Source organism: Tetrahymena thermophila (assembly GCF_000189635.1).
Source record: "Tetrahymena thermophila SB210 genomic scaffold scf_8254638, whole genome shotgun sequence".
NCBI classification, from domain to species: Eukaryota; Ciliophora; class Oligohymenophorea; order Hymenostomatida; family Tetrahymenidae; genus Tetrahymena; species Tetrahymena thermophila.
The window spans coordinates 426,065-439,346 of record NW_002476407.1 but is presented as its reverse complement, the minus strand read 5'-3'; the positions used below and the strand labels follow the sequence as shown (position 1 = coordinate 439,346).

At 21.4% G+C, this 13,282-nt stretch overlaps 7 protein-coding genes across 7 annotated transcripts; 3 read left to right on the top strand and 4 right to left on the bottom strand. All coding sequences in view use genetic code 6, as the record gives it.

The window, feature by feature from the left end:
• Positions 1-40: 40 nt before the first annotated feature.
• TTHERM_00189440 (hypothetical protein) lies at positions 41-1,703 on the bottom strand (the record flags this gene model as incomplete). Its single annotated transcript, XM_001016620.3, has 5 exons — positions 41-189; positions 249-961; positions 1,015-1,116; positions 1,182-1,573; positions 1,626-1,703. The coding sequence occupies 5 exons, from the start codon at positions 1,701-1,703 to the stop codon at positions 41-43; spliced, it is 1,434 nt and encodes a 477-aa protein (XP_001016620.1).
• A 1,281-nt stretch (positions 1,704-2,984) lies between these two features.
• TTHERM_00189430 (Hsp90 ATPase activator) lies at positions 2,985-3,607 on the bottom strand (the record flags this gene model as incomplete). Its single annotated transcript, XM_001016619.3, has 4 exons — positions 2,985-3,116; positions 3,173-3,262; positions 3,327-3,429; positions 3,531-3,607. 4 exons carry the CDS (start codon positions 3,605-3,607, stop codon positions 2,985-2,987), a joined length of 402 nt encoding a protein of 133 aa, XP_001016619.2.
• Positions 3,608-4,420: 813 nt separating this feature from the next.
• On the bottom strand, positions 4,421-5,741 carry TTHERM_00189420 (hypothetical protein; the record flags this gene model as incomplete). Its single annotated transcript, XM_001016618.2, has 2 exons — positions 4,421-4,951; positions 5,031-5,741. The coding sequence occupies 2 exons, from the start codon at positions 5,739-5,741 to the stop codon at positions 4,421-4,423; spliced, it is 1,242 nt and encodes a 413-aa protein (XP_001016618.2).
• Positions 5,742-6,329: 588 nt separating this feature from the next.
• Positions 6,330-7,378, top strand: TTHERM_00189419 (emp24/gp25L/p24 family protein; the record flags this gene model as incomplete). The annotated part of the gene is made up of 4 exons (XM_001470765.2): positions 6,330-6,506; positions 6,697-6,895; positions 7,086-7,193; positions 7,248-7,378. The coding sequence occupies 4 exons, from the start codon at positions 6,330-6,332 to the stop codon at positions 7,376-7,378; spliced, it is 615 nt and encodes a 204-aa protein (XP_001470815.2).
• Positions 7,379-8,181: 803 nt separating this feature from the next.
• On the top strand, positions 8,182-8,541 carry TTHERM_00189410 (EuAP1 APETALA-like MADS-box protein, putative; the record flags this gene model as incomplete). The annotated part of the gene is made up of 1 exon (XM_001016617.3): positions 8,182-8,541. One exon carries the CDS (start codon positions 8,182-8,184, stop codon positions 8,539-8,541), a length of 360 nt encoding a protein of 119 aa, XP_001016617.1.
• Positions 8,542-8,871: 330 nt separating this feature from the next.
• TTHERM_000189409 (C3HC4 type (RING finger) zinc finger protein) lies at positions 8,872-9,339 on the top strand (the record flags this gene model as incomplete). Its single annotated transcript, XM_012797761.1, has 2 exons — positions 8,872-9,013; positions 9,098-9,339. 2 exons carry the CDS (start codon positions 8,872-8,874, stop codon positions 9,337-9,339), a joined length of 384 nt encoding a protein of 127 aa, XP_012653215.1.
• Positions 9,340-9,950: 611 nt separating this feature from the next.
• TTHERM_00189400 (AAA domain protein) lies at positions 9,951-13,006 on the bottom strand (the record flags this gene model as incomplete). The annotated part of the gene is made up of 9 exons (XM_001016616.2): positions 9,951-10,490; positions 10,549-10,704; positions 10,757-10,969; positions 11,032-11,274; positions 11,360-11,594; positions 11,651-11,994; positions 12,102-12,311; positions 12,415-12,570; positions 12,635-13,006. The coding sequence occupies 9 exons, from the start codon at positions 13,004-13,006 to the stop codon at positions 9,951-9,953; spliced, it is 2,469 nt and encodes an 822-aa protein (XP_001016616.2).
• Positions 13,007-13,282: the final 276 nt, after the last annotated feature.

The following is a 13,282-nucleotide window of genomic DNA, read 5'->3' as shown; positions in this document are numbered from 1 at the left end:
TAACAACATAACTTTTTTAACAAACTATCTCTTATTTAATTCAAAATGATTATTTGCTATTATTTGCAGAATGTACCTTGTCACAAATTAAGTATCCCAACTAACATTTCTATTCAGACGTTAAAATTACTTTATCACCAATTACTTATTTTAGATAATCATCGATTTCATTAATGTTCAATTTAGTTTCTTATTTAATTGTAAAAAAAAAATAATTAAAGTTTTAATTAAAAAATTTATTTATTTACATTTTGAAAAGGCAAACATTAAAATGTCAAACTTAGCTTTTAAATAAGTCAAATTAAATGATTTTTAAATCATTGTATCCTCCTTAAACGATATCTCTTCTAATGCTACTTATTTTATTTTTTTTTATTCCTCACAATTTTTGCAAAAAACTAGATCTTAAATCATTTTAGTTTACTGGTTGATAAGTTCTTAATCCATCTTTTGTTTTTGTTGCAAGATAGATATTTTTTTTAAGCAGCTGTTATGATTATGAAGTTTCTCATCATTTTCATTGTTTTCTTACAATTTAATTTTTTTCTACTGATTATCTACATAATCAAATGGAGATGCAGAGCTAAAAATACATGCATTCTAGGGAATATCTTATCTAGGCTAAACAAAAGAATTATTTAGGAGAATGAAGTCTTAGAAAACTTAAGTTTCATTTTATGGATCAACTTATCTCATAAAAGAAACATTATCAAACTAAAGCTATCTTTATGCAGATAAATTTTTGGTAGAGCTATCAGTACTTGCAATTGACAATCTTTTTTTAAATGGGGATATAAATTATTTTTGAGTTTTGTCAGGAAGTGCAGAGCTGTTTTTATTTTTTTCAATTTTTTGATTTTTCATAGGTTATGGAGTTAAACTTCTTTCTTAGTTAATAGTCAGAGATTAGATATTGGGTAAAATAGCTCTCAACAAATTCTCACACTGTAAAGAGTTTTGTCTATTATTATAAAAAGAATATTTTTGTTTTTTTGGAAAGATTTCTAATGTTACTTAGTGACAGTATTAGATAAAACGTTAAGTGCTATAACTAAGCATCCTTTTAGCTAGCAAAGAGAATTTAAATCTGTTATTTTGTTGTAACTCAAATTCAATCTTTAAGAAAATAAATTTAACAAAATAATTAATTATAAATATGAATATTTTTAAAAGTAAAATACTTTATTAAGTCAGGTAATTTAACAAAACATTCTAATTAGTCTGAAATTTTGTTATGAGACAAGTCAATGTCAGATAAGTGCTTGCAATTATCAAATAGATTTGAATGTAATTTAGCAATGTTATTTTTGGAAAGATCAAGAATTGTCAGATTAGCCATCTAATCAAAGCAAGATTGAAGTACTTAATTATTCCTTATGCTAAAGAGTTCATTTATTTTATTGTTTGATGCATTTAATAATATTAATGATTTTGGTAATCCGTACATTTTCACAAGCAAATTCGAAGAAATGTTTAAAGCTTTCAGATTTGTTAAAAGTGAAATGTTGTCTGTTGACTCTATATTGTTAGCAGAAAGATTTAATTCTTCAATTTCTTTAATGTCATTTTATTTCTGTTTATAATTTAAATAAATTGTTTCAAAATAATTTTAAAATAATTAATACAAGATGAAGCTTATTAAAACTTTTGAGCTCTTTTTTTGAGAGGTTAATACTTTTGCTTTTTTGAGGTTCTACTTACATATTTCAGTCCTTTTTTCTTGATATTTATATTTTGAATTCTTAATTTTTATTATTTTTTATTTAATTTACTAAAGAATACTCTATTATTTAATATAAAAAAAGTGTGTCTCCAAAAAACTAAGCAATTTTAAAATTTAAATTATTAATTTAAGAAAGAATCAAATATTTGAGCAAAAAAACTCATATAATAAATAATCTAGAAGTTAAAAACTTAAAATATGTTTTAAATTTACATAAAATTTATCCATTTTAATTTAAAAATAGGCTTTACTATGAATTAAATTCATTATTGTATTTATAATTATTTAAAACAATTTATTCAAATTAAATCATTACGAAATAGACTGAGTATTTATTAAATATATATAGGATAGCGTTAAATTGATTTTTTGAATAAGGTTTATATAATTCTCAAAGGAATAAATATTATAGATAAAATGTAAAAAATACAAGAGGAATAGAAATGAATATTGACTAACCATAGAAACTTATCAAAATTTAAGTTGAAAAATAAAGAAATTAATTCAAAACAATTTTAGAAATATTATAGGTTCAATAAAGCAACCAATTTATTTTTTCTATTTATATTTTAAAATAATTTAAGAAAAAAAATATTAAAGAATAATTCATTCATAACCTAAATCTATTCATTGTAAATTGTAAATAGGAATTGGATTTTAAATTATTTTCTTTGAAAAATGCTTAAAAATAGGGTTTGATTTTACTTAAGCAAATGTGTTTAAATACTAAAAAGTATTTAACTAAAAATTAAAATTAAATTATTAACAAGTAGATTGAGTATCTATCTTTAAAATAGGATAGCCTTAAACCACTTTAAGTCAGTAAGAATAATAAAAACTAATAGCAAACATTATCAATATTATAAAATATATTAAATATTTAATTTTAAAAAAATAAATCTTTACTATAGTAAAAATTTTCATATTATCAAACTGAACTAACAATAAAAAAATAGAATTAAAAAAATTAATATAATTTACAATTAGACATGTTTATGAAATTATTTTAACTTTTGCTTTTTACTAATAATAAATAAATAAATAAAACTATTATGAAAAAGAATTAGAATAATTTTGAAAAAGATAATATCAAATAGATAGATCTTTTTGTTATATTTAGAATCTACCTAATGTTAAATTTAATAAAGATTATATATATATATATTTTTTAATAATAAATTCCAACTCAGTTCATATAAAATACAACAGCCAAAGATATCATCTATCTTTTAAATTATTTTCATTTTTAATATGTTAAATTTCAATTATCAATAGGATAACCGCAAATAGAACTCATAGGTTCAAAAATTTGTGTCATCCATCCTTTTCTTAAGTTTTCACAGTTAACATCATTAGGAATATCGCTTTAAACAATAGAAAGAGTGCATTCATCCTTTAACATAATAAAATGATTTAATTTATAAAGTTAGATTAAAAAGGTATTTTTACATCTCTGTCAATGAAAGTAAAATTGACCAAAGAATCGCTTTTCCAGTCCTTCATTCTCCATGTCATTTTGATATGCTTTTTAGTATTGTCCTTATTTTTTTAAACAAATAGATTTTACAAATTAAGAGTATAGTATAAAATCATAGGTGCTTACGACTTCAAGGAAAGTACCAGTAATTCTTCCCTCCAAAATTGAGTACTTGCCTTAAGGCTTGGGTTCTACTACAGCTGGAGATCTTGTATATTTCATAACTTCGCTTTTATTTTCAAAATATATTATTTTATACTATTAATTACTTTTTGCAAATGGTTGCTTCTTTAATGCAATTAGAGTTTTTAGAAAAGGAAAATTATTTACAATTGTTCAGTCAATGCTTAGAAGATGCACTTAGAAGGGACTTCAAAAGTTACTTCAAACTTTAATTCTTGGTACATTTTTGCTATTTAAAATATTCTATATTATCAAAATAAGTTTTTTCTTTTTAATGATTAGTATTGATTAATAATTATATAAAAAAGGATATGCTAAAAAGAATATTTATACTAAATATTATATCAAATAAATTCATAGAATTTTAGAAAAGTTTTTAATATTCTTTTTATAATTAATTAATGCTTGTCAGAAAATTCGAAATTTAACAAATTAATTAATTAATTATATCTTCTACTTCTAAATTTAAACAAAATGTACTTAACTACTAAAAAAAATATATCAAATATTTCAATATATTTATAAAAGTTTAGTTTATTAACCCTTTCAGTCAGTAGGGGTGGTTTTTAGAATTTTTGAGAATGAAGCACTTAAAATTAATAAAACTAAAAATTTGTCTAAATTTCTTTTAATTAAATATTCATTAATTAGTATATGCCTATCCAAAATTAAAAAGGCATTTAACTCAGTTTCATTATATATATCTTAAATAAATAAATTTATTAATCTTAAAATAAATATTAAATTTGAAGTAATATGCAATTTAAATACATTAAGTAGATTAATTTAATTTAAAGAAAAATGTTAAATCAATAAATTAATTATATTAACATTTTATAATTTTATTTTTAGTATTTATTTATATTAATTATAAAGAAAACTTTTTTTTATATTCCACTCAAATTCAAGTTTTTAAATTTTTTGATAAGATGTAAGTTTAAATTAATTATTTTTTAAATTGTTTATTACAAATTATTTGATTGTTTCTTATTTATTATCTTTAAATAAAAATTATTTGATTAATATTAGGAGTTAAGTCATAGATTGTTGAGCCATGATAAATCATAGAAATTAGAATTTATATTTTTAACTTCTTTATTGAATATATCTTTGTAATATCTTGTTAGAAAATGTTTGCATTCTTCAGGATATTATCCATTCATACAAAATTATTTGGCTTCTTCTCTTTTTAACTTGTCAGTAAGTTTAGAAAAGTATCTAAGTTATTCAATTCTTTAAGCATTAATTTTGTTTATCTACTCTTTAGAAATAAATAATTCATATATAATTTATTAATTTGTTGTAAGAAGTTAATTATGATTAGAATCCAAATTTCTATCTATATCAAGATTGATATTATGTTATATCCTTTTTCCTTAGCATTAAACACGAATATTATCAAGAGTTTAAAAATCGAAGTTTACAATTTTATTTTAAATTTATTCATCTTTTCTTTCATTTTAGTTAATAAAAAAATCCAAACTATATTCCATAGAATTAATATCATTGAATATGCTGTAAACTCCTAGCCTATTAAGTAAATTAGTCATTTCTGTCCTTTCAATACCCTAATAATTTAATACAAAATGAATTAGCAATATTAACTTAATATAATCAATAAATATAATCAAACTAATATATATTTACAAACATTTTTAGTCCATGAAATATTCCTATTAAATCCAAAAGAATTTCTGAATAATAAATTGATTATAAAGCAACTTAATTATTATGCTGATCGAATCCCCTTTAGAGAATGAAAATGTACTTATTTTCAAATTGTATAGAATTTATCACGCTTTCATTTTTTTCTTAAAAATATTATGTTAATCTTTCCGCATAACTTTAATCTTTTTGCTGTAAATTTTCCTTTAATTTATATTAACCAATACAATACTGCTCATATTATTTTAGAGGTATAATGCATTAAGCATATCTACTGTTCTAAAGGCTTGAAAGTTAATAGAGCATCAAGGAATAATCGTAAACATATTTTTAATTTGTTTCTAAATGAAGCTACACAAAAGATCGCTTTTAATTCCAATTTATTTATTTTAGTTACTTGAATTAGTTAATAATTTAATGCTGCTGCTCATAACTTTCTTTGTTAAGAATCAAATCTAAATTAATATAAAGGTCATTTCCAAGTAAGTATCCATTATAAAATTAGTTTAATGGGCGAACAATTGGTACTAATCGCTTATTGTCTAAAATTTCTAACAATTCACTCTAAACAACTTATGTTTTATATTATTGCTTTTCGATGTAGTAATATTCTACTTATTTATAACTATTTTAAGTGGTTTCTTCTTGAGAATTTGTAGTATCAAGGTATTGATTATTCATAAACATTTTCATTAAATTTCAGCTTTTTTTAAATTTACTAAAAAAGTGAAAAATATTAATTATTTTTTGTTAGACTAGTTTGATAATTACCAATAATTTAATTAGAACAATTTTTATGTTTTACTGTCTTTAATTTATAAAAAAGATAAATGAGTAATATAGTCTAGCTCTAATTTAATATAGATTAGTGTGATTATGAATATCATAAAATTATGTTCTATCTTTATTTGTTATGCTAAATTTAGAATCATGACTGCATAGATTTTATTTAATTCTTAATAAGAATATTTCGCCATAAAATAAAATTTGATATCAAATATCAAATGGATATAACAATTTTAGATTCTTTACTTATAAAGTATAGAATAATATTTGCTAATTCAAAATTTCTTTGTTGAAAAGGTAGTAGAAATATATTTTTTATGTATGAATACGTATAATATAGTGCATAGAATTTATTTATTTGTAAATAAGATATTTATTTTAGATGATAATCAAACTCAAGTAATAAAAGATCAATAAATTATCAAAAATCAAAGATATAATAAATAAAAAAATAAATTATTTAAAGTTTTTCATAAGTATATAAGCAATTAGCAAATGAAATTTAGTTAGTTTGTATTGTTAACTACATTAGTGTTTAGTTGTTCATACGCTCTTGATATTAACATAAACGGGAGAGATATTTATTGTTTATATTAATAACTCTTTTAAAACGAGCATTTAGTTGTTAGATATGAAGTTTCAGGATACAAACCAGATTAGTTTAGATTTTCTGTAAACTGATTCTATTATATTTAAAATATTTGATAAATGCTTTACAAAAATAAATTATAAAGATTTTGTTGAATTACCTTACATAAGGGATCATGAATTATAATAAGTTGTTTTTTATTTGGTTTAGCTTAATTATGGCTATTCAAATATGATAATTAATTAGTAATAAAGTATTATAATAATATGATAGGTCTATGAAGATTTTTCAGACACTTCAAAATAGCCTTTATATGAAGTATATAATTAGAAATCTCACATTTATAACCTCACAGCTACTAAGTAACATGAATACAAAGTATGCTTTTAATCTCTTGATAATTCTGGAAAGATTTTATAGTTTGAGCTAAATAGAATAAACAACTCTGCTGATGATAGCTATGCAGATGATAGTAATTTGGAATTTTACGTGTTAATATTTTTATTAAAATAATGAAGGATTATAATTTAAAATGTTTTTTATTTTAAGTTTTTAATGATTTTTGAATGAATTCTTAAAAATCATGAAATATATCAATATATCAATTACATATAAATTTAAAATAATATTCAAATAAAAAAATATTATTTAATATTATATAGAAAAATTATAGTAAGCTTATAATGAATCAGTTTAGGCATACTATACACTTAACGATATTTACACTAATATGAGACATACATTATTAAGACTAGAAGTCTAAGATAAGAGTATTCATTTCACATTTATTAATAAATTACTATATATATATTTTAAAAAAATAGTTTTGGAGTCAACAGAAAGTAAAGTAAAATGGTGCAGTATTATTAAAATGATTTTGATGATATCAATTACAACTATCTAGATAGTTTTTTTAACTGGTCTTTTTAAAGATTCAAGCTATTAAGGAATTTGAACAACAATAAATAAAAATATTTATTTTCATTACATACAAATTTTCATGTATCTTTTACAAAATTTAATTTTATAAATCATTGATATAATATATACCTTTTCGTGCATTTCAAATATCAACAACTTAGATATTGTGATTACAATTTATATATTATTAATTAAATTTTTTTTATTCTACACCTTAATTAAGTTTGAAGTTCAAGTAGATTTGAATGAAATACTAAATTAAACATTATGTTTTATAAAAAAGTAAAGTTGTTTACAAAAATCTTCTGAAGTTTAAATTCTTGAAGAAGTGCAATATATAGTGTATGGATATTTTTAATAAAAAATTTAAAAGTTATAACTCAAATTATAGAAGGAATAGATTTAAAATACATTTTTTTGAATTCTTTTTTCATAATTTTATAAAAATTCCACTTATGTATCAACAAATGTATCTTAAAAAGATACCAAATTTTAGAATATAAATAACTTTTTGGTATTTAAAAAGTAAACAAAATGAATTTTTAATTAAATAAAAAAAATTAATCAAATTAAATTGAAAAAATAGAAATATAATATTAAAAAATATTAAAATGTCAAATTAAAATAAATTAAGTAGAATCAACATAGAATTCCTCAAATTAAATGTAAATGCATTATAAATAAAATTTAAATTCTAACTTAAACTTTTATGTATGATTGATTATATATTTTTGATACTTTTAATTTGATAATTAAACGTCTTATGATTATTTGATTATAAAAAAGTTATCAAAATAATTTATAAATCTAAGTTTTTAATTATTAACTATTAATATAATGGGACTCAAAAATAAATTATATTTAAAAAATAGAAATTCATAAAACCTATAATTTCTAGGATCAGCTGAGAAGCTCAATTCTATAAGTATAAGAACAGAATCTTCCAAAGGTGATCTGAATACCTAATCAGATGATATTAAAGGTCTGCTTAAGTAAATAAATGATAAACTAAGCAATCTAGAAAAACTAGACAATTTAGAAGAATTAGTAAAAAAATTGGAAGAATAAAAAGGTGTGCTCAATAAAGAAAATAATATAAATAAGGAAGCTGAGACTACATAAACATAGAGAAATCTGGTCAATGAAAGATTAAATTAGACTTAAATTTGTTGCTGTAATAGTTGTAATATATTTTGAATAATACGCTTTATAGTAAAAGTTAATTTAAATTTATGTTTGTTTCGAGCTAAATATTTTGTATGCTTCTTCTATAAATAAAATATAAAAAATATTTTTTAATTATAAATATTCAATGCTAAAAGAGATGGTATGCCATTTTTTTAACTTGGTAATCACTTAATAATAGAGAAAAATATATTTTTAAAGTAGCCTCCATAGTTTTTTAAAATATGTGTTACCTGATAATTTTTAATAAATGTTAATTTTACAAAATAAGATTGATTCACTTAATAAGATTTATTATATATTTGCAATAAAAAACATCTTAAAAAAGAATTTTTACTTTTTATGGAATAATAAATCAATAGGATCTATAACAAAAGCAATAGCAATGGAATTACATTAAATCTTTATAAAAAATATTGCTTAAAAATGAAAATTGGAAAGACATCTAAGAATTGCTCTATATGCTTCATAAAATTCGAATAAGGTATAATCATTCTACTTCTATATTTTTGATTAATATTGTTGGCAAACAAACTATAAATTCATAAAATATGTTTATATCAAATAGGTGATATTATTAATTAATTACCATGTAAGCATATATTTCACTCTAAATGTATAAAGCCATGGTTAAATTTGAGTCCATGCTGTCCAAATTGTAGATTAGATTTAAAAAAATATGATTTAGAGTAAAAAAAAAATATGAAAAAATAAGAATGTTGTTAAATCTAGCCTATAAATGAAGAGTAGATCAATATTAATCAGCATTAAATCCAAATTTCTATATAAGAAAACCAAATTTCTTAATGAATCAATAAAATACCATCTCTCAAAAATTATAATTTAAATTTGATGCTTAAAGTTAAATGAAATATAAAATTGTTATTCTTGATATCTGATAAAAAAAACTGGCAATTAGAAAAAGAAAATATATTAGTATTGAACAGTTAAAAGCTTATCAAAAATTAAAGAAGATAAATATTTCTACTTTTCTTATTTATTTACAAAAATTTAACTATTCTTAAATAGTAAATGCTAAATTTTTAGTTTTACTTTATCAGATATTTCAAGTATTGAGTTTTTATGTTGTGAAATATTTGATAGCAATTTCTTATTTAAAAGTCAACTTTTTATTTGAGAAGTAATAATAATTTTATTGACAACATTTTTAATTGATAATTTTTAAAGCTGATAATATATAATATTAATGCTTTAAAAAATAAATAAGTCTATAATTAGTTGAAAAAATAATAATAATTTCGAATATCACATTTATTTTATATAGAACTCATTAATTAAATTTTAAAAAAATGTTTTTGTTGATAATACTTTAAACAACTACACTTATATACATTTGGCTTTTAAGACATGTTTAAAATAAAAAAAGACTCCAATAAAATTAAATAAAGAATTATTTAATTTCAATTCTATGTTGCCCTATAAACTTTGTATTAATCAAAGTGTAATTCTAATTTACTAACAAAAGTTTAATATGGGGCAACCATATTATAACAACTTCTTTATTCTATTGAATATTCTGCTAATCCTTTCCATAATTTAGAAAATTTAAGTTATTTGAGATCACCCACAACTATAACACATAATCTTGCTCTACTTAAACTGACATTCATTCTTCTTCTGTCATTTAAGAAACCAATAGTTTTTTTAGTATTTTTTTCTCCATTTACCTAACTAGCTCTCACAGTAGAGAATATAATTATATCCTTTTCTCTACCTTAGAAACCATCAACTGTGTGTACTTCAACCATACACTTGTCTGTTTTATCGTGAGCTTTAATTTTTTTTTCTATTTCCTTAACTTAACGAGAGTAAGCAGTAATAATACCTAACTTATTCAAATCGAAATTAGGGAAGGTAGTTCTCAATTTATTATAAATTTCAACAATAGCTTTTGACTCTTCCTCGTTCTTATATGAAGATTTTTCAAATATTTCATTACCCTATAATTTTTAATTGATTTTTAATTTAACCTATCTTAATTTATATATAAAAAATTACTTCAACGTTAAAGAAAACGACAGGCTAAAATAGTCTTAACTAATAAATTTCAGGTTAACCTACAAGCTCGTTAATTTTTTCGGCATCTGAAATTTTGTCTTAGTAAAAAGTTTAAGAAATAAACTTACTAATAATGGGGTTCATTCTATATTGTTACTAAAAATATTATTAAATTAAAACTCAAAATGGGATATAAATAAATTATTACATTTAACATATGAACTTCAACTTTACATTTTTCAAAACGTTCGAATAAACTCTAATGATAATTAAACTTTTCACATTTTTTAGAGAATATAGTAGCAGGCAATTAATTATGATCACCAATTAAAATAAGTCTAGTACATTAATATTGCAAAGGAATGAGAGTACTTATTTCTGTAGACTGAGCAGCTTCATCAATTACGACAGTATCAAATTTCTTGATGAAAATAAACATATTATTTAAATCAAAATAGTTGAATTATTTATTTTTTAATTTACAAAGTTAGCAGATGCTAAAATTTATGAACCAGTTGAACTGAGAGTACCACAGATAATCTTGGCTTCTTTTAATATTTTCTTTCTTATTTCTTAAGCATCTTCTGATCTGATATTTTATTCGCCAAGTTTTTACTTGACTAAATAATCTAAAGATACATCCTCCAAATCTTTATCATAATTCTCACCAATTCTGACTATAATTTTAGAAGGATCATAAATATTACCATTTTTGTCCAATAAACCCTTTTGAATAAATAAAATATATAAAAATAATGAAATTTCTGAAATAAATGAATATTTGGCATTTATAAAAAATATTTTATTTTACTTCTTTTTTCATTTTACGAACGATTTCATCTATAGCTGCATTTGAAGGACCACAAATTAAAATTTTTTCAGGGGGTGCATGCTCTTCCTAAGCTTTTAGGATAGGAATGACTTTATCAGTTTAATCAGCAGTGATATATTTTTTTGTTTTAGTAAAATTAGAAAAATCATTATGCAAGTGATCAAAAGTACTATCTCTCCAATCAACATAATTAGGCTACATCCATGGCATAGCTCTAATTTTTAAAAATTTTAATTAGTTTTTAAAGACAAAATTAGAATAAAATATTACAATTCGAAATGGAATTCGCCTGACTGCTCAACTAACTTTGATTTATCTTCAATCTCCATAGAGTGCTTTTACTTAAGCTAGTCTTCATTAAATGAATTAATAAGCACTGAAACAGTACCTAGCACAGTACGTGTTTTACCTGTACCAGGAGGACCTTAAATTAAAGTAACACCTTATTTCTTTAGTGTTGAGTTAATAGCTTGAATTTGGGAGGGATTATAAATCTAATTTAAACGAATTGAAAGCTATTCAGGGATAGAAAACTTCTCTTCTTTCTTCTGAGTTAACTTTTCAGGATTAAGTATGAACTCTTTTAAAAGCAAATCATTAAAATTGTGTAGAGCCTTTACGATAATAAAAATAGTTTTAATAACTTCGAAATCAAATCATAAAACTTTGCCACAAATATCCAAGACTAATAGACAAATAAATATATAATAAAGTAATTTACTTCGTATTCTCTTTGAATAGTAACTATACTGCAAAACTTTTTCACATACCAATTTCTCCAAACGCTTTCATCTTGTTACATGACTTTAAGTATTTTTTAATTACGTGGGTCGCTGCTATTTTCATCAAAAACTACTTTGACTAAAATTTCATTTCCTTCAGCTCTTTCTACTACACCTAACATATGTTCTCCTGATATTACTTTGGAAGGCTTTATTGATTAAAAATAAAATATATTTTAAAATTCAACAATCAATTAAATTTTTAATCTTAAATTGATTGCAATTTATGTAGAAATAAAATATTTGATTTACATCTTGTAATGATATAACTATAAAATCATGAGTTCCATATTTTGTTTCTGAGTCAGCAACTTTCTCCATAGTTAGCTTTCTGAAGAAAAGCTCTGAATTATTTTTTAGAGCAATTACCTAAGAGTTTTTTAATCTCATAATTTCAGGAGCTCTTGACTTTTTTAAACATTTTATATTTATTTTAAAACAAATCTATATTGTTTAATTGTAGTAAACTTACTTCTGTAACTTGGGCTTTGATAATTTATGCTTTTGCTTCAGAAAAGAGATGTTATTCAAATGTTTTAACATAATCTTCTGGGTCGTTAAAAGATAATGGAATATTTGCCAAATTTGTAAAACTCATCTAAGGCTACTATAAAGTATTTTATTATTCAACTTAATCTGCATTTTTATCAGCAGTTTCCTCTGGAATTATATTATTTAAATCACTATTTTTATTCTCATCATCTCCTTCTACATTTAAATTAATGTTGTCAATAGATTCATCAAAATTAATGTTATAATCCCTAGAGCACAAATAATAATGAAGACCATCTAAGATTCTGTTATCCTTTTTTTCTATCTCTTCTTTAGGATTCTAATTACTCATATTGTGAATTTATATTTATTCTCCTTTTAAGTATATTTGGCTTAAATGTATTAATTTAGTTAGATCAAAAAGTGTATCTTTAAATAATCTATGAAGATTAAAAAATAAAATAAAAAATTTCTATTTAATCCATTCCTTAATTATTATTAAAGGGTCTATTAGATTGCTATAAATATAATTATTATTAAATGCTTATTGAAATTAATAAATAAAATCATAATTTTTAGTAGAATTATTGTTAGTATAATTTTCTTTCAAATATCTCCAATAAAATAT